The 20,805-nt window shown below is 36.8% G+C and overlaps 2 protein-coding genes across 3 annotated transcripts in view; both read right to left on the bottom strand.

Annotated features, from left to right (window-relative positions):
* LOC135207438 (GDP-L-fucose synthase-like) overlaps positions 1 to 14,620 on the bottom strand; it is a 33,624-nt gene extending 19,004 nt beyond the window's left edge. Inside the window, exon 1 of one of the 2 annotated variants that reach the window (XM_064239195.1) lies at positions 14,427 to 14,620. The gene's annotated coding sequence lies outside the window, so the exon portion shown is untranslated. Of the gene's footprint in view, positions 1 to 14,327 lie in introns of both variants that reach the window. The other variant, XM_064239288.1, reaches the window with a different exon arrangement.
* A 1,957-nt stretch (positions 14,621 to 16,577) lies between these two features.
* Positions 16,578 to 18,551, bottom strand: LOC135209270 (uncharacterized protein K02A2.6-like). The gene is made up of 3 exons (XM_064241980.1): positions 18,473 to 18,551; positions 16,970 to 17,787; positions 16,578 to 16,850 (listed from the first exon to the last, which is right to left on the bottom strand). The coding sequence occupies exons 1-3, from the start codon at positions 18,549 to 18,551 to the stop codon at positions 16,578 to 16,580; spliced, it is 1,170 nt and encodes a 389-aa protein (XP_064098050.1).
* Between the last annotated feature and the right edge of the window lie 2,254 nt (positions 18,552 to 20,805).

Here is a 20,805-nt window from a genome sequence, read left to right on the forward strand (position 1 = left end):
ATTCGACTCTTGTCTAATGTGCGCATACCTCGCCAGAATCATCATCTTGTCCCTCAACATTGTCGGTGAAGATGGATGATTTGCATGGTTCATTTTCAACATCATCCTTCATAAGGCGGGCGTCGTGTCGTGACTCTGTCTCAGATGCGTAATCATTCGGCATCTATTGACAAGTCTGAATCCTTCATGATCTGCGCTTTGGACTTTGTATTGGTTGATCCAGATCAGTCATTACTTTGCCCTATTGGTGTGTTGCTGTACCTATGAAGGATCAACACCCTTCATTGAGTGTCAATACCTTTATCCACTGCTGACTTCCAATGTAGAAGTGTCTAATGACACGTCTTCCTTCAAGTCCTACGAGATCATGAGAAACTCCTCTGCAGTTGGATATATCCACTGTACTCTCTCTCGGAGAGCGACCAATGCTTGGTACTTTTCATCACTCCAAAGAATATGTTGGACTGGAAAATAGATGCGGTCTCATTTCGACTACATTTGTATCTTTCTTCCTTCGGGTCTTACCACAGGTCCTTGGAACCTCTTTACCTTGGACCTGTGGTAGATGCTTTCCCGGCTCCTTCAAGAGCACAAGTTGCATTTCACTTATGGTGTGCGGTTCTAGAGGTAAGAAGAATGCGAGAGTGACTGGCCTCTCCCCCTTCCCCTCCCCTTCCTTCAGGTTGAGAATAGGACTCGAACTTACACCTGTTGGTCGGGCGATTGATGCGGTAAGCTTGCACATCGAGTTTCCTTTCTATTTTTCTTATCAGAATCATAGAAGCAATCCCGCTCCTTCCTCTCGCAAGGGGAGGAAGCAGACTGGCAATAATGCAAACCCTTCCCAGAACTTTGCATCAATGCTTCCGACTCTAAATATTCTTCCCAGCCCTTTTTCAGATGAGTTACAATTCATCATTCATTTCGATAAGGCCCAGAAGTCCGACTTAATCATGCAGCTCCTATACTCCGATTAAGTTGTCAGGAGGCAGGCCACTCCTTGCTTCTATGGCCCGGAGGAATAGCCTAGATGTGCTGAACTCCAGACAGTTCTAGAGGTTCACTCACATTCCTCCTTCCAATTAGTGAATCTTCCTTATGTAAAGGAACGAGGGTTTGCATATCGTGTAGGTACAAATCACAATTTTTGAAAGCCCATTGCATTTTTCCTAACTATACAAACCTGAGGTCCTTTACATTAATGCCCACCTCATGCCACCCCTCAATCTGCAACCTGGGTCGAAAGGCAATGTTGAGTGTTTACATCCGGGCAGGCGGGCCTACCCGCCTACCAGACGGTAGTTACTGCCTAACCACCTTGTTCAAGAATTTAACGGCCGTATTCCAGCTAATTTAAAGGACCTCAGGTTTGTATAGATAGGAGAAATACAATTTACTTTTAAAAAATTGTGATGTTTAAAATTCAGGATCACAAATTGTGTACGCTCGTAAAAACATCCCCGAGAAGACTGACTGTTTTAGCTTGGGGTGATGGCTAGAAACATTATGAATGGAAGCATTCACTGCTGTTGGTTTCCGATATAATTTAAATTTAAATCCGTTGTTAGTTCGCATAACGAGTCTAACGGCTGTGTAAATAAATGGAAGGGTTTTATTCTGTTTTACTTCCAATTTGAATTTTGTAGATGGAACCACATACTTCAAAAGTTCTAATAACTTCAAGGGGTCACGATCCAAAGGCCACAGGCACATTGTGTCGTTGACGTATCTGTACCATGTCAAAGTAAACGTAATGACATTAGGTTGGTATCTGATTTCTGTCATTTATACAAGATGTTACGTAACAAGCGCGGGAAAACCAAGTTCTGCAGACACGTTCAGTTTAGAGTTATTGTACTTTGTTGCATAATGCGTATATGTTATAAGTAAAACCAATTATTGTGGTGTTAGTATCGAGTCCGACACACAGGCTTTGATCTTATAAATTCTACTTCATGTATGTAGGACAGATTCCTTATTGTATATAGAACTCCGATGCTCATGTGTTTGTTATGATTCCATCATATACGCCTTCTGCATTTTGTATATTCAACTCCCCGCCTTCTTCAATGTAGCTTAGCCAATAAACACAAGCAAGAAGAAATTGGTTTATTATTGCCCTTCATCTCCGGACCTCGGCAACGAGAAAAAAAAAAGTTGTGTATATCTTAGTATAACCAGACCACTGAGCTGATGAACAGCTCTCCTAGGGCTGGCCCGAAGGATTAGATATTTTTACGTGGCTAGGAACCAATTGGTTACCTAGCAATGGGACTTACAGCTTACTGTGGGATCCGAACCCCATTATATCAATAATTGAATTTCTATCACCAGAAACAAATTTCTCTGGTTCCGCGTTCGCGTGCCGAGAACCGAACTTCGGACCCCGGATTAGTAGCCGAGCACGAAATCCACTAGTCCAACGAGGAACTCTGTGGGCGACGAGAGATGGAATATTATCTTCAATACTAAGATACCATCTTTCCCGCTTCCTACAGGTAAGAGTGAAGAACTGTAGTATGGGTCATATAGCTAAAGCAGACCCAAAATACTGCGACAAAAAAATTTCATAAAATTCCATGTAGATATTTGAGAGTTGCAAATTAACAGCTTCCCATTGTCAAACCATTAAAAACAACCATTAAACGTAAAAGTATTGTCAACTATGCAGAACTTTATCAACTTAATAGAAACATGATGGGAAATAAGAATGGCTATATCATTCGTTTTCTCTTTTAGAAACTGTAGCTTGTTTGTAGGGCGTCATGGAAAATTGGTTATTCAGCAACGGGACCAGCGGCTTTACGTGACTTCCGAACCACGTCGAGAGTGAATTTCTATCACCAGAAATACATATCTCTAACACCTCAATGGAATGTCCGAGAGTCGAACTCGCGGCAAACGAGGTGGCAGTTCAAGAGCATACCGATCACGCCACTGAGGCGCTCTTGCGCAGTGTAGCAAATTATCAATGGGTATTTTCGTAAACTGTGACTTGACATCAAAACTAATCAACTTGCAATTTGTGTCTTTACCTCTCCGCTTTGTTATAGGGTCTTCCGTATATGTAATATGTGCCTCTGATATATTATGCATAAGCGGATTTACCCGCGAGAGATCCCAACCAATTTTGACAAATGATAAGAGGCTGAGCCTATCGAACTGATAATGGGTCAGACTAGTTGAGCTTCTTTATGAAACTTTACTGTGCCATACATATAAGGAAGAGTGGCATTAAGGGTAGAGAATTTCTTGGCTGGTTCATGGTGGGTCTTCAACAAAGATTTCACATTATTGTTATAATGCTTTTAACTTTATCGGTGGGGTCTCTTCTTAGTTTTTCATAAGTATCTTGATCGGATAAAAGTTGACTGAACTGAATTAAATATGGAATTTAGGGCAAAGGCCAAGCACCGGGACTTATGAGGTCATTCAGCGCTGAAACGGAGATCGACAGTAAAAGGGTTGAAAGTTGTAACAGGAGGAAAACCTCGCAGTTGCCTTAAGAATCAATTGTTAGGAGAGGAAGGAAAGTAAGATGGAAGAAAGAACATGAAAGGAGGCACAGTGAAAAACGAAAGGGGTTGCAGCTATGGGCCAAAGGCAATCTTCAAAGAACCTTAAGTAATACCTACAGTGCACCGTATGAGGTGCACTGACGGCACTACGTGACCGGATAAAAGTTGATTAGCCTTTTCAACATACGAATTCTTACTCAAAATAGCAATGAGGTTTGACTTGTCAGCCTTAGTTATATGAATATCTTTCCAAGCTCGTAAGCTTTTAAGAGCCATCTGGAATCTCACAGGTATATGTGTTAATTTCGAATTGCATCCGGCATATACACAGCATTTTTGCAATCTGCAACCTCATATTGCTTTCTAGTGGAAGTTGTTTTCTTAAAACTGTTAAGTACCATGAAGATGACTTTGGAATAAAAGCTGAAAGACTTGGTAGCGCCTTATTTTATTTTCACGTGATTATCACTGATATATGTATATAATATATATATATAATATATATATATATATCTATATATAATATAATATATATATATACATATATATATATATATGTGTGTGTGTGTATACACACATATATTGTTACGAAGTGCCAAGTATCTGGTTACTACGCTTACCATTCATTTATTGTTACCTCACAAAAGCCAGACAACTGAACCATCATCACAGGTATTCAACGACTGAATACTCTAAAGGCAACATTGATCCCTTAACAACTTACCAGTATTGCAGAAAATCAGACTAAGTTCATCAAAACAGGTGTGAGGTAATCTTGTAAGTAATTAAATTATTCAAAGGGCATCACTCCATCAATAACTTTAAAAGTCTAAGTATTTCCCTGATTTCAGAAGTCTAAGTACTTCCCTGGTTCTAAGTCACTTCAAGTAAATTGAAGGAAAGCCGATCAATTACCACTCTATGTTTCTACCTAACATAATCATAATCATATGCAAATATACTGGTATAAAAATAAAAACACTTATAAAAATTTTAAATACAAAATGTTATTATTAAACTCAAAATTTATAAGTGAAATTCACAATATCAGGGAAAATTACTGTTACTTGAAAACAAAGTAAAGTTTAATTAATTCTTGAATCAAATTGAGTAAAATTAAATAAAAAAAAAATTTATCACAAAATTCAAGAAAATTGATTCAATCAAAATTCAAAAGTGTTGGGCAATAATTGAAAATTAGAAATTAATTCACAATTGCTAAACAACAATAAAACTTGAAAAGAATTCTAAGTAAATGCAAATTAATTCACAAGTGTTAAATTTAATTAAATGTGCAATGAATAAGCAAGGAAAACAACTAAGTCAATTAAATTGTGAATGTAAATGAAAATATAAAATTAAAAGGCACACTTCAATAAGAAAAGGAAAAATGCACAAAATGAAACAAACACAAAACACAAAAATTTGCAATGTGTAAAAGTGTAAATCTTTTCACTCAAAACATTGTAACCATCAGTTTTTACCAAACCACTGTTCCTATCAGTTATTAGTTAACCACTGTTCCTATCCGTTATTAGTTGCAACTAATAAAAATATAACACACTTTACCTGTTTGGTATACCAACTTCTTCCTTCAAAAAAATTCACTTTCACAAAAACCAGGCACCGTTATGAAACAATGTTTGTTCAGATTCTACAAAAATCACTATTTAGCACTAAATAAAGTCTAAGAAATATCAAATATGAAATTCTCAAGTTACGAGTGACCAACTTACGTTACGTTAATATCATCTCAAGGATGTCGAGGGAGAGAGAGAGAGAGAGAGAGAGAGAGAGAGATGTTAACGCCTCGAGAATCTAAGATCTAATGAAATTTTCTTCCCTTGCGAAAACTGGACTGAGGAGATGACACAAAACGTTTTTGGCACAAATGCTTCCAGAAGCTTCAAAATCTTACGCAACTTTATATACAAAATGCGTAATCTGCACGTGGCTTTGATCAAAGACATACGCGTACAAGACCAGTCTGTTAAAAAAGACATGTACTCGACTTGGATCGACCGAAGCAGAAGGCCTTATCTTTCTTGATGACAGATTCCCAAAACACAAATGAAGTCTTGAGCTTGCTTATCAAACGTGTTGACAGATTAGGAAAGCAAACGGAGATCTCGTAGTTCCTCTAATCTCACAGTGCTGACATAAAAGGGAAACAATCGTAGTTTCAAATGGACAAAGAAAAGCCCTCTCTTTCTACATTCTACGTTATATATATATTCTTTTACATTATGTTATGCAAAATCTGAACACACATTTAAAACATCCTATCTTTACGCTATCTAGGAATCTGAAAAAATGTTGCACAATTCTACATAACATTTTATACAGTCACAGAGGAGATATATGCATTTTGAAATTAGCAATATTAATAATATATATCTATATATATATATATAGTATGATGGATGTATATATATATAAACTGATATATGTAGTTGTCCTCAGCTCTTGATGATTCTGGTGCATGTGGGGCACTATTGCAATTAGACATCCTGGTCAGCTTGTGCAGTTTGGGAATATCTTGAATAAACAGATTACACGAAATCTATAGGAAAGTCGTAATGAGCATGCTTTTACTGTAAGTCAAATTATTATTTCATAATTATTGTCACAACCATGTATTTGTCTTCCAGTTATTATTTCATAATTATTGTCTTGGGGGGGTGGGGGAAGTATCTGTGAGGACAACGTATTTGGCAAGTCTCTACGTACATCACAAATGAAAACCCTTTATATTTCATATCACATTGTAGAGAATTCTCCGGTCTTCCCCCCGATATATATTTCATGCGTCTATGCAAATTATATCTGTAATTAATTATGTATATGTATTCGTAAAGAAACACAAATCTGCCGTCTGCACGCTCGGCCCTCTGTTGCTTTAGATTTAGTTGGCCATATACCAACACGGGCTCTTGCTCCTAGAGCAGCTCGTAAAAACGGATCTCTATAGGCCCAGCTTGGGTACTACATATCCGTCCGCAGCGGTCTATGTCTACCTCGCTCATCTCTAATAAAGGACCTACGGGCTGATCTATGAGCAAGAACCCGCGCTGGCATAAGGACAACTTAATCTCAAACAGCATAATAAAGCATTATGGGTTGTTCTAAGAGCAAGAGCCCGTATTGGCATAAGGCCAGCTTAATCCTCAACAACAACAATAAAGCATCATGCAGTACCGAGATACCTGCATCTTTGTCCAGTCCTGTCCTCACATTACATATTAAAAAAAATTCATAAAATTTCACCAATACCACATTGAACAAAAGTTTCTTAACACTGAAGTTGTGCATTCAGTTAGCATATATTAACCCAATTCTCGCTAATGACAAAGACAAATATTACGTAATTTATCGCCGATGGTGCATTAGTGAACGGTACAAGGGTGAACTATACATGATAAAAATACTACTCTCATAGTTGATACTTTGACAACAAAATCCCACCTATGAGCAATTATCTCATCATTTTTGTGAAGTCTTAGTGTCTTCTTTTTGTTGGCAGGTGTTGTCAGTGGGGGAAAATCCGGCAGGCACGCAGATGGTTTTTGCCCAATATCATTTCTGTGAGAGAGGCATCGATTGCTTTTTTTTTTTTTTTTTTAAGCATGCTGTACGTAACCCAAGGATGACCCAATTATAAATTTCATATTAAAATACTTTTATTGTCTTACACCACGTAATAATAAATGTTATTTATGATTCTAATTTCAATTTCTCTTTAAATATTGTTTTGAAAGAGAATTTCTATGAAAGTAATTGCCCCTCAGCCCCAAAACGTTTTGCGAGACGAAATCCACTGTTAAGCTACCTTACGAAATGAAAATTCATTCTGACTTAAGACCTCATTGCGTTTGGGTCTCTCTCTCTCTCCCGCGCCATATATGATTTTACATTAACGTAACGTAAAGATTTTATACTTAGTTGTTGGTCACTCATATAAATTTCAAATTTGATATTTCTTAGAGTTATTTAGTATTATTTAGTGCTTATTGTGGAATCTGAACAAACATTGTAAAAGTGTGTAACGGCGCCTTTCCTTTTTGAAATATTGTGAATTGTTTGGTGAAATTTTTGAACTAGCTGCAGCAGAAACAATTGGTACCAAGGTAATGTGTTATTACAAGGTCTATTAGTTGCAATAGTTACAGTAGTTTGGGGAAAATTTAATTTTTTACGCATTGCAAATTTTTATGTTTTGTGTTGATTTCATTTGAAGTGAAATTTTTGTGCATTTATCCATTTTCCTTATTGAAGTGATTTTTTGTGCATTTGTCCATTTTTCTTGTTGAAGTGTGTTTTTTTTGTGTGCTTGATGCTTTTAGCAATTTTGGTATTTTCCACATGTTTCTGTGTTTTCATTTGCATTCACAATTTGATTAACTTAATTGTCTTCATTAATTAATAGTTGCATATTTAATACTTGTGAATTAATTTACATTTACTTAGAATTCTTTTCAAGTTTTAGTGTTGTTTAGCAAGTGTGAATTAATTTCCAAATTTCAGTTATTACCTAACACTTTTAAATTTTGATTGAAATAATTAATTTTCTTGAATTTTGTGGTAAATTAATTTTGATTTAATTTTACTTAATTAATTCAAGAATTAATTAAACTTTGTGTTGTTTTCAAGTAACAGTCAATTTCCCTGAGATTGTGAATTTCACTTATAAAATTTGAGTTTGATAATAAATTTTTGTATTCATAATTTTTATAAGTGTCTTCTTTTTCACCAGTGTATATGCATAATTTTGTGCAGGTAGAAACATAGAGTGGTAATTGAGCTGTTTTCCTTCAATTTAGTTGAAGTAAGTAAGAACCAGGGAAGTACTTAGACTTTTGAAATCAGGGAAATACTTATACTTTTAAAGTTGTTGATGGAGTGATGCCCTTTAATTAATGTAATTACATGTAAGATTACCTCACACCTGTTTTAATAAACTTAGTCTGATTTTCTGCAACACTGGGAAGTTGTTTAAGGTATCACTGTTGCCTTTAGAGTATTCAGTCGTTTAATACCTGTGATGAAGGTTCAGGTGTCTGGCTGTTGTGAGGTACTCATTTAATTATTGGTAAGTGTAGTAACCAGACACTTGGCACTTCGTCACAATATATGATATTGTGAATTATTGACATGTGCCGACTACGCCAGTAAATTACAGAGAATGTGTCATTCAATGAAGGGGGGAGAGAATTAGAAAAGGTTGGAAACCACTGGCTTACTGTAACAATGTATGCATGGCTTAGTTATTTCCTTGTGCGGCTTCACACTCCTGACCGGATTATTCCACAGATGCACTCATTAATTGCATAACCCTTTCCAGCAGCGATGATTCACTGCATGTTCTAGAATGGTCACTCTTTAGCCCCGTCCACAAAAACAAAGTGTCAGCAGACAGTGATACATTGTTCACCGACAGACTCGCGTCTTGTGTCTGCCATACAAAGTTACGTATATCTTAGTTTTACCAGACCACCGAGCTGATTAACAGCTCTCCTAGGGCTGGCCCGAAGGATTAGATATGTTTATGTGGCTAGGGACCAATTGGTTACCTAGCTACGGGACCTACAGCTTATTGTGGGATCCGAATCACATTATATCGAAAAATGAATTTCTAACACCAGAAATAAATTCCACTGGTTCCGTGTTGGCCAAGCCGTGAATTGAACTTCGGACCACCGAATTGGTAACCGAACGCGAAATCCACTCGTCCAACGAGGAACGCTTGTCTACCATACAAAACACTGAAGTGTATGTTGAGTACTGAAGGCAAATACATCAGACAATGTCTGCGATTATTGCCGTCAGCAGCTGAAAAGAATAAGAATCTGATCAAGGTTGACGCAAGAATCTAATGCAAAATCTTTTTGTTGTAAGTAAAAGGTATTGTGTATGAAAAGCCTTCAAATATCCATTGATAATGCCAGAGCAACAATGCAATGTACCAAAATACGCCGTTCGAGAACATTGGAATTACATCAAACGTGACTTGTAGGGTCATATATTAGTAGTATCTCTTAAAATTAAAAGATGCCAACTATATTCCATGATATATTTAATTCCGGATATTTGTGGTCATTTGTTATATGAAATTATGATGTATACTTATATATAAACTTGCTATAAAGTAACGTAGGACCAATGTAATTTTTAAGGTTGGTCATTTGAATGTGTTTGGCAACTATGCTTAACGAACAACGCAAAGAAAAACTTCAGTGGCTTATCTCCAAAGTTATGCCAAAGATCGGAAGTAAGGGCTGCCCCGGCTTCCAGCAAAGACCACTATGCATAATCTAAAGCAGAATGACCGAACTAAAGAAAATTGTATGGGCAACATCCCAGCTTCTGGGATGCGAAAAACAATATTTACAGAGACGGCGATAAATGAGCAGCAACACTAGTCCACATTACCGAAGAATGAGCAAATTTGGTGTGATGGTTCCTAGAGATCTAGTACATATTTATTATATGTGTCAGTATAATCATAATTACATGGGGACCCGAATGAGTCGGGTTGCGTCGAATGAGGTGACGTAGCATGCACCTGTTTATAACAATAGCCTCCCGTGATATTCCCATATGTTACTCACCTTCAATATTAAGTATCCTTTCCTAATACAAACATCTAACGGCAAACAATTGCCAGGTGAAACAGCGGCTGCACCATCATCATACCCGCAAATGATCTTTCTTAAGACTTGTTATATCCTTCGGGATTATTTTAGACAATCCTTGATTTGAAATTCTTGTAAAATAAATACTGCAGAAACGCATACTGGTGTCTTGCTTGCCTATTACAGGATGTCACTGCTTCCAATACAATATATACTCATATTAGTCCATTCAGAATCTATGGGTTCGTGTGCAATGTGAGGGGACCTTTTCTTGTGGTTGGATTTCATTTATAACATAATTCTGATGAATTTTAGGATGGGAGGCTCTCTTGTAATCTCGTCTTTTGGCTGCTATAAAGAAAATTACGGAATGAGATGGCCAATTGACCTAATATTCTCAAATAGCATGTAAATCACTTAAATATACATTCTTTGTTCAATGAATTTTTTTTTGTCAGAAAATAATTAAGTGGAAAAAATTCTAACTTTGTGTCCCTCCTTTAGAATAAAAGATGTGATGTGTAGTTCCGGGAACCTCTTCACGCAAGAGAAGAACAACCATTTTTGTAGCTGAACCACCTGAATCAGCAAGTAAATGTGCAAAAACAAATCAAGAGGAAGCTTGCATTATTTGTGGAAAAACAGCAACCTCAACAACCTTCTCAAGAGACCTGGAATTTCCTGGCCCAAAAATGTGAAGAATGGAGGCAGCCAAACACTGAGTTCGGCAATCTGTATGAATGCATACAGGTTGGCAAAACACCCAGGAAAGTTCACAAAATCTGCAGGCTAAATGTTACTGGAATCAAGTCAAAACGAGCTCAGAACTTCCAGAGCAAAGGTAGAACTGATGAGCCGCAGGATGCCGAGAGCACTAAAGAAACTTTATCTTCAAATGTTAGGAGCATTCGTTTATCTTGTAAAGCTTCAGAGTTTTTTTTGTGTGTGTGTGTGTGTGTTATCTATTCTTCCATAGACTCCTGCGTTTCAACTAAATAAGTTACATGCAGTTACTTTTACATTTGCGCTCTTATTTATTTATTTTTTCTTTACATTTCGTCCTTCCCTCCACTTTGTTAGAGCAATCCTTACATAATGACCGTATGATATTTGTAAGTCAAGCGACTGGAGTCATTTTTACAAGGACGCGATTTGGAACATAACCAGAGAGGAACTGAATAAAACCGATAAATTATTTAAGTTTTATCATTAAAGCCGTTGGCTTTATAGTTGTTACCTACCAACAACAATCATGCACATTATGTTTACTATATACAAGTATATTATAAACAGTATCACTGACTTATGCGCAGTAGATATGAACGCTATCATTCCCTAGGCCTACCTATCATTATTCCTCAACCATGTCTTTCAAGGCGGCCCCAGGAGGACTACTACAGCTAGTTTTCAATTTCTCTCTTACATCGAAAGCATCATGATTACCTCTTCCCCCTTGTCTACGAATATTTTCCGCACCGGTAGCATCAGGATTCGTAATGCCACTGATATCAGCAACGGTAATGTTTTGTTCACGACACTCAACAATCTCCGGTTCGCGAAAGGTATTTAAATTTGTGGGCCGTAACACCAAATGCACTCTCCACCATAGCTTCCTACTCTTCAGAAAAGGGAAGTCTAGAATTGAAATGACTTTTCTGATCACAATCATCAATTCGCGAGCCAGGACAGGACCTTAACAAATATAATTTCGAATGAAAGGCTTCATCGTCTTCCAATGCATCTACAATGATTTAAGGGGCTGGTAAAGATTACTCCCTATTGGAAGACATACGATGGAAATGGAAGTGCGGGTAGAAGGAAGAATGGAAGACCAAGAAAGAGGTGGCGTGATTGTGTCGGGGAAGATATGTTATGGAAAGGTATTAACAAGACCGATGCACAGGACAGAAATCGATGGAGACGACTCATTCGTAACGGCGACCCCATATAAAAATGGGTTAAAGCTGGGAAGAAGTAGATAAGAGATACTCCCGGGAACCCTTCTGCTGGTCTTGTAATCAGCGCACCATTTTGTATAAAAAAAAAAAAAAAAAAAAAAAAACTATCACGATTCTTTCCCACAGTATCCAGTGTCAACTACAATAAACCTGTAATTTACGCCCACAAACACAAGGAGAATGGTAAAATGATTGCAGATAGTTGTCACGTAAAAACATTTAATACATTAACGTTCAGTTTCAATTATAGGACAAAAAAAAAAAGGATTGTAATATTCTGAAAAAGACAGAATATTATATTCGTTACATCGTCAACAAATTTTATGGTAAGAAATAAACAGATGTACTTTTGTTTATTGAGGGAACATATGAAAACCATAAGCTTTTGATGTTATTGGTCAGAGAAACAAGTTTTGTTACTTATCAGTGAGCCTCATAAAGCATGCACATTTCTCACCTAGACTAAATTGAAGCCAACACCCAGATGCATCCATCTGATTATTTACTTTTTTTTATCAGATATGTCCAGAAATACGGACATATATGATATTTGAGTAAAAATGTTCGAAAGTCATAATGGGAAATCTATGCATTTATCTACAGAAAATGTAATGACATAATAATTCGGTAAATACATATCCTCGAAACTGCAAACTTCTCATATCGTCTCTCGGCACTACGTCAACCGAGTCAAGTACGGATGCAACATAATTAGACATATTCTTCATTTTCTCGTTACATATTACACGCATCTAAAATCTGAAAGCACCAGCGTATTCAGGGTAATTTTATTGTTTAAAAACACAAGATTTTATTTTATCTTGATCTCATGAATTATGCAAAATCAGACGATAAATAAAAACAGGTATAAAGAATGAAATGCTTCTCTCTTCACTTCTACTCGTTGTAATTCCTTTGTAGTATCTTAACTTTTGATTTCAGGAAAAGATTAATTAATTGTACATTTAATACCAAGCCCTTTGGTATGACCAAAACTTTCCTATCTTTTACCGTGAGATAAATGAAGAAATGTAAACATAATGCTAGTTTTCTAAGCTACAAACGAAAATATGACCCACTGAGCGAGCAGTCTGCCTCCCGGTACCAGCCAATCAGAGGCCGCCAAACAAACATCTCGTAGGCACAAGAATCTACCTTATGTGAATGGACTATAGTACCATCAGCTCTTTCAAATTTTCCATCCATTAGCAAAGGCAGCTGTCATGAGTTTCAATAGCCCTACCTTTGAAGCCCTAAAACACTTGATCCTAAAACCTTTGTTTTCCATATTCCCCTGAGTTAAAAAAATAAAAACTGTGCTGTCCTCTGAGAAAATGAGTCAGAAATAAAAGAATTTATTATTGTAAACTGAAATAAACGAGTTTGGTTGGGCCCATTATATCATATTGGATGAGGAAAGATCTTTTTCTTATGTCGCCATCCAAATTGTCTGCTATGGTGTTCCAAAGTAAAATTGACATATTTATCGAAAACTCCTTACTAATCTCTGTTTAAGAAGGTTTCCTGAAACGTGGTGTTTTGCTTCTGTAGATCCTTCTCTATTTTCTGAAGTTGCTAAATGAAATGAAGCTCGCTGAACCCTTAAGAATTCGTAAAACTTGTCTTCTTCATCAATCAGCTCCTTATAGACTACGAAATTCTCATTCCATTTTTGTATATATGTGAGTTCAACAAAATGTTCCCTTCCTTTTCTTTTGTTCTTTTTCCTTTTCATCTACACGCAGAGCAACTGCTATTACCTTTCACTTCATCAGTTCGAACCAGCTATTATCGTGCTTAGACAGCTGTGGTAAAGTAGTGTTACACACTTTTTCGGTCCAAAGGTGTTAGAGCTCAAGCGTATCCATTTTTATATTTATAAGTAATAACAAGATTGAAAAATACATGCAAATATGTTGGGGAATCTAACTGGAAATCTTGTAATGGTAGATCTCCTGGATCCGAGTTAATCAAAGACCCTACTTGACGACTATTTCAGAGTAAAAGACGTTTCACTCATAATAATAAACTACACATTTCAGTGCATTGAAATATAGAATGCATTCTTAATAAATTTCTGAAGCTTAATGGAAAACGTTCTCTTTGCATGAACAGTGTAGTACTACTGATTTGGTCTTAAATTCTCGAGTCACAATACTATTTAACAAAATAATACATTTTGACATCTTTCGGAAACAAGTAAAACCTCAATAACGTACAGGAAAATAATGAGTGAGTCTAAAATACTTCAGAAGTGAGCAGAAAATCCGCGTGTACTACTAAGTCCCAACTGAAACTGCTGAAGGAAAACGACCAACCTTTCTGTTCGCTCGGCGCCTTCGCACTGGATAACTCGGGGTCTCGGGCCCGGCTTGTCGTTCAGCAGTGGAAGTTGGAGAGTTGAGCTCTTGGCTGGCACCAGTGTTGTCGTAACGTGGAAATGTGGCCTCCGGTGTGAGGTTTTCATGCACAACATGACCGGGCGCAGAAGTGCTGCCACCACCACTTTACGTTCTGTCACACCAAGTGTGGACAAAAATTCCATATTCTTTTTTGTAGTTTCTTGTGGACTGATATATTTTTTCTTATATCTTGTGATTCATTGACCTATATTCTCGGTCATCAAAGGATTTACATATTATATTATATAATGTTCATATAACATTGACTGAAAAAAGAAGCATCTTTGAAGACTGGTAGCTTATGCGACAATTTACGAAGCAGTAGAAGTCGATCGAGGAGTGATGTTTTGATTGACGCAACTAATCAAGGGAACTTGAGTCTATTTAGAATGTTTTAATAATTGTAAAAAGTGATTATGATTAACTTGATAAGGGAAGTTCTTTGCAAAGTGATATTGTAAATGCATTTAGCGTTTAGATCTTCTATATAACATATAATAATAGTTTTAGTATCAGTTAATGTTGTAGCATGTCAGTCAAGAGTCCCATGTATTGATAAACATTTAAGTTTTCTAATTAACATATGTTTACGGCAAAGATCTCTAGACAGTAAAGGAAAGCACACATTTTTATATGCGCGTTAGATTTGACCGAGGGTTGAATTAACTTAAAATTTATGCGAGCGTGGAATTCAGGACGTGGAAACGTGGCACCACTGGCCTACGTGTACAAGGCAAAGTCGTTGGGGTGATAAGTATTATAACAGGTGGTGAGGCAGTTAACGTCAAGCGCAATTATGATAATGCTCACTTGTACTACTTGGTATCCCTTTTCAGAATCTTCGAAGGAACTCCCACACCTACACCCACAAATATGTCATGTTTTTACGTTACCGCTGACCAGTCTCTCCACCCCCACCCAGTCATTCCCCCGCCCTTGCCTCTGACAAACAGTTGTGCTACACGTTGTAAACCATTCAATCAATCACACCGCCAGGGCCCGTGGGAAATTCCCCACACGACAACCCTTTCGTGATGTTTTGTGTACAAACATATTTTCATATCTATGTCTTAATGAAGGGTTAATAGTATCGTCTTTATTGCCACAAGAAAATTACTTATTTCATCTTTTTATTCAGGTAATCAACAGAAAAAACTTTTTTTCTTATAAGAGTTGACTTGTTATCTTGTGTCGTGGTGTGATGTGTACTTTAAAAAGGGCTATTACCTTTGAACTTCGTAATTTTGGTTAGTTTGATACTTTGAAACCTCGTTTTGAGTAATTCATTTTCATTCTTTCTTATATAATCACATATTTAATGTTTAACCTGTAGCCATTACATTAATTTCAAGTTTAATTACAGTAAGTGCGTTTCAGTATCCCTTCATTTTATTTCATATTCCCGCGATCCCATTTATCGAATGGTGAATATAATTTTGATCTGATAAAAAACATAGTCTAGTGTTCATACTTCGATGTAACGCAAGTAACTTATAGAAACGAGGTAACAACTATCGAGCCCTCTTTACTTCATGTTTACTAAGGGACAGCTCCCCCCAGAAAATGAATGTTCATAGGACATCAGACGAACGTACTTTAGTGTAACTTTACTGTCTTGATGTCATATATTGGAGGTGATATTCATGATATAAACTCACATGTTACAACTTAACTTTATTGTACTGAGCCGGATTACAACAACACTCGCCGACATCTGGCGGTGGCATTAAGAATCATGGAACTGTTGGTAGCGTTCTCAACAATACAATTATCATAATTACTGAATAATTATTAATAATATAACATCTTTTCTTCTTTTAAAATTAAATTTATTTGGATGGATTATCAGTTAGAATACTACACTGAATTTACTTTGATAGGTTACTGGTTAGGACTATAATCAGCTCTAAAAGTTATTAACATTCAAAATATTGTACACTATAATGGATATGTGGTTGTACCTGTTCAAAAATAAAATATTCATTAAACATGCCATTCAAGAATATACACACCAAATCGATACGCTTCATAATAACATTTATGACATTAAAGAAATTACGTACAACATCAATACATTTCATAATCAGAATACTTAGAGGGTAATTTATTTCTGGTTGACCTTGTTTGTCTGTCACTTTCAACTTTATTTTCCACTTTGACAGGAGTTGCAATTTCATTACCAATACGGTCAGTAGTTACTGGTTCATTTACCTTGGGCATATGCACATCACTTGGGGTTTCTTTCAACTGAACTCTATTCCTTCTAAATAGCTTGGCTTCACTTTCAATTAGATAAGGCCTTTCATCTAATCGTTCCACAACTTTTCCTTTTCCCCAGACCTTTTTGCCCAAAACATAAGGTTTAAGACGTACATTATCTCCTTCATGCAAAATACTTAAATCTTTAGCATTTTTATCATAATAGAATTTACTCTTGGCATTTTTTATTTTCTTTTTACCTTAGCCAACTCTAAATTTACATTTTGATTTTCAAGTAACTTGGATAACATTGGTAATTTGGTACGTGCTCTCCTACCTAGGCTATACTGTGATGGGCTGGCGTCTTTATCACTAGTAGGAGTATTCCTATGGTCCAAAATGGCTAGATAGGGATCTTTATTACTTTCAACAGCTTTTCTAATTAAACGTTTAGATGTTTTCACTACAGATTCGACCATACCATTAGATTGGGCATGTGTAGGGCTACTTGTCTTATGCTCGAAATCATAATCACTTGCAAACTGTTTGAAATTCTCATTTATAAATTGGGGTCCATTATCACTAATCAATACACAGGGCAATCCATACCTAGCAAAATGAGATTTAAGTTTTCTAATCACTGTACTGGCTAATGTGTTTTCTAGGTAGTCAAATTCCCAAAAATTGCTGAAGTAATGAACAGTTATAAGATAATTATGCTTTTCAATACTCATTAGATCAACTCCAACATTTTGCCATGGCCGATCAGCAATTTCATGATTAATTAAAGTTTCCTTTTGTGGAGCACAAGGGAATTTATTACAAATTTCACATAAGATGAATTGCTTTATATCAGAGTTCATTCCTGGCCAATAGATACATTCTCTGGCTCTCCGTAGACAGCCCTCAATTCCTATATGTGCTGAATGAACGACCTGCATTATCTTATGTCTGAGGTTTAATGGAATGACTATTCTATTCCTCTTAAAAATTAACCCGTCTTGAACTGAGTACTCATCCTTGGTATGACTATAGGCTTTGACTGCATTAGGCATCTCATCATTTCCTTCTGGCCAACCTTTTAAGATTAATGATTTTAAAATTTGCAAAGTCTCATCCTGGTCTGTTTCATATTTAATTTCATCAAGACGCTCTTTTCTTACTGGCAAATAATCAAGCATGTTAACTTGCTCAAATTAACTTTCTTTATAATTATTTAATGGCAAATAAGATCTCGAGAGTGCATCAGCCACAAACATTTCCTTACCTTTTTTATGTATGATTTCAACATCGTACAGTAGAATGTTAAGCAACATTCCTTGCAGTAGCTTGGGAGCATTACACAAGGGTTTCAAAACAATACTAGCAATAGGTTTTTATCACTCTCAACAATTACTTTACGACCATAGACATACTTATGAAATTTTCTAAGACTAAAAACAATAGCAAGTGTTTCCTTTTCAATTTGTGCGTACCTTTTTTCGGTTTCTGATAAAGCACGGCTAGCAAAAGCAATTGGTTTACCACACTGTAACAATACTGAATCAGCCCATTTTGTGAAGCGTCACACTGTATGACAAGGTCTAAGTTAGGGTCATAGTGCTGCAGTATTGGAGTATTAGTGATAAGCCTTTTTGACTCAATGAAAGCTTTTTCTTATTTCTCTGTCCTATTCCATTCGGTATTTTGATGAGTTAATTTTCTTATTGGTTCTAACACCTCAAATAAATTAGGAAGGAATTTACTTAAGTAATTAACCATACCTGTAAACTCTTTAACACCAGTTACATTAGTAGGTTGTTTCATATTCAGGATAGCTTCCACCTTTTTAGGGTCCGGCATGAGACCTCTACTTGTGATTTTATGACATAAGAAAGCGATTTCAGATTTTCTTAATACGGCCTTAGACTTATTAAGTTTTATACCCTTAGCCTGGCACCTTTCCAAAAATTTGATTATCTTACTATCATGGTCTTTAACAGCTTCCTCATACGTTTCACCTACACCATAAATTAAACCATCGTCAGCAATACATACAACACCATCAAGATTCTCAAGATTCAAGAGTAACTGTTTTTGGAAAATCTCACCACTAACATTTAAACCGAATGGTAGTCTGAGCCACGTGTAGCGACCAAAAGTGGTTTGAAAAGTGGTTAAAAAACTAGATTTTTCATCAAGAACACAATGCCAATACCCATTGGCCAAATCAAAAGATGAAAAAACCTTTGCCTTTGACAGTTGGGGTAGAATATCTGTGGTATATTATTATTTAAGGATGTACTATGTTTTGCTCCTGCCTTCTCCTTCTCTGTTTTGTAACCCAAGTTTAATATGAGTGTTGTCCCATCAAGAAGCATTATCTCACCTTGTTTACATACGGGACTCTGAGAGACAATGGTGGTCAATACACCATACCAACATATCTGTTAGGTAATTATTAGTAATATTATAGGGTAAGGATTACTAGCATTGTAAGGGATATTATCATTTACTGTTATCATTGTAAATATACTGTACTAGATTATTAAGGAAGAAATCTGTATTTGTTTCAGACTGTAGTAATGGTTTAAGTTGAGTAACGCTTGGGAATCTGCAGCCAAGTGCTTTATTGTCATCACAATTTACTCAACTTAACTACAACCATGGAGACGGTGCTGAAACCTGCTCGTCTGGATGTCGACCCAAGTTCCCCAACAGCAGCGAAGGAGTGGCGACATTGGCACAGGACCTTTGTGCACTTCATCGAGGAGTGTGGTGAGAATGCACCTAACAAATTCAGGACACTTGTAAATTGCATGTCTCATACAGTGTTTGAGTATATTGAAGAGTGTGCAGACTTTGAGTCAGCTATAACTATACTAGAAAGACTGTACGTATGTGAAAACACCAAATGAGATTTTTCCTAGGCATTTACTTGCAACAAGGCAGCAGAAGCCAGGTGAATCACTTGACAAATTCTTGAGAGAATTAAGGAAGTTAACTAAAGACTAATTTAAAAGCTCTCAGTACTGATCAATATCGTGAGGAATTAATTTGGGATGCCTTCATCAATGGTCTCTCTTCAGCTCACATACGCCAGCACCTCCTAGAGAACAACATGCTTCACTTACAAGGTGCCTACAATCAAGCTTATTCCTTGGACTTTGCACAAAGGAATGCTGAAGCCTACGCTTCTCTGACTGCACACGCTGCTGTTACTGTTACCCCTCAGAATCCACCGACATCACAAGTTCTTCACTCAACTGCAGTGGTAAACCTCATGTCTTCGGAAGAGGATGCCATGCACAGCTCACCTGATGCTTCTGAAAAGTCAGCAGTTGCCACTACCTACAATGTACGAAAGAAATGCTACTTTTGCGGAGGACCATATCATGTTAGAAGTACATGCCCAGCACGTGAAGCTATCTGTCATAAATGTTCTAGGAAGGGACATTTTGCTCGAGTTTGCCAGTCTAAATCGACAAAAGCGTCTTTAGCAACAGTGTTTGGTTCTCATATTATGATTACAGTGACAAATGTTCCTCATGGACTTTCACAGGCTGCTACTGTAGTAACAGTTAAAGGCAAGTTGAGTGCCCTAATAGATTCATGTAGTACTGAGAGTTATATAAGTGAGAAAGTTGTTCAAGAATTAGAACTGAAAGTGCATCCAAGTAGTAAGGGAATTAGTATGGCTCAGAAATCTTTAAATACTAGTTCTCCCGGATATTTTGTACGGAATAAGAATGAGCCATTGGTAGATGAGGTTGAACTTGTGAATAGTAATCCGATTTATGCCAATATAAGGTACCCTGATGGAAGAGAATCTACTGTGTCTGTTTGTGACCTAGCTCCTTGTCCTGCAGGTCATCTCTCCCATCACCCGTCAACCGAAGAAACAAGTAGTGTTCATCTTGACACCGCTAAAGAATCTACAATCAAGGCTCCACCAGAACCAGTGTCACAGGAGCAGACTGTAGCAGATTCAACTCACCCAGAACAAATGAACAATGATCTTGGGCCTGAACTGAGAAGATCTACTCGTGCTTCTAGACCCCCTATGTGCTATGGCTGGGACTAGACTTTATTAGTTCCTATTCTGTGTTTTATTCTA

The sequence above is a fragment of the Macrobrachium nipponense genome, chromosome 11, assembly GCF_015104395.2.
Source record: "Macrobrachium nipponense isolate FS-2020 chromosome 11, ASM1510439v2, whole genome shotgun sequence".
Taxonomy (NCBI): Eukaryota; Metazoa; Arthropoda; class Malacostraca; order Decapoda; family Palaemonidae; genus Macrobrachium; species Macrobrachium nipponense.

Excerpts from the sequence above, each read along its gene's own strand:
- LOC135209270 (XM_064241980.1), bottom strand. The coding sequence starts at position 18,551 with ATGCCGGACCCTAAAAAGGTGGAAGCTATCCTGAATATGAAACAACCT. Across the intron at positions 17,788-18,472 it reads TGGTGTTAAAGAGTTTACAG|GTTGGCCAGAAGGAAATGAT; the intron begins GTATGGTTAATT and ends TAATCTTAAAAG. Across the intron at positions 16,851-16,969 it reads TAAATTTAGAGTTGGCTAAG|GTCTGGGGAAAAGGAAAAGT; the intron begins GTAAAAAGAAAA and ends TTGGGCAAAAAG.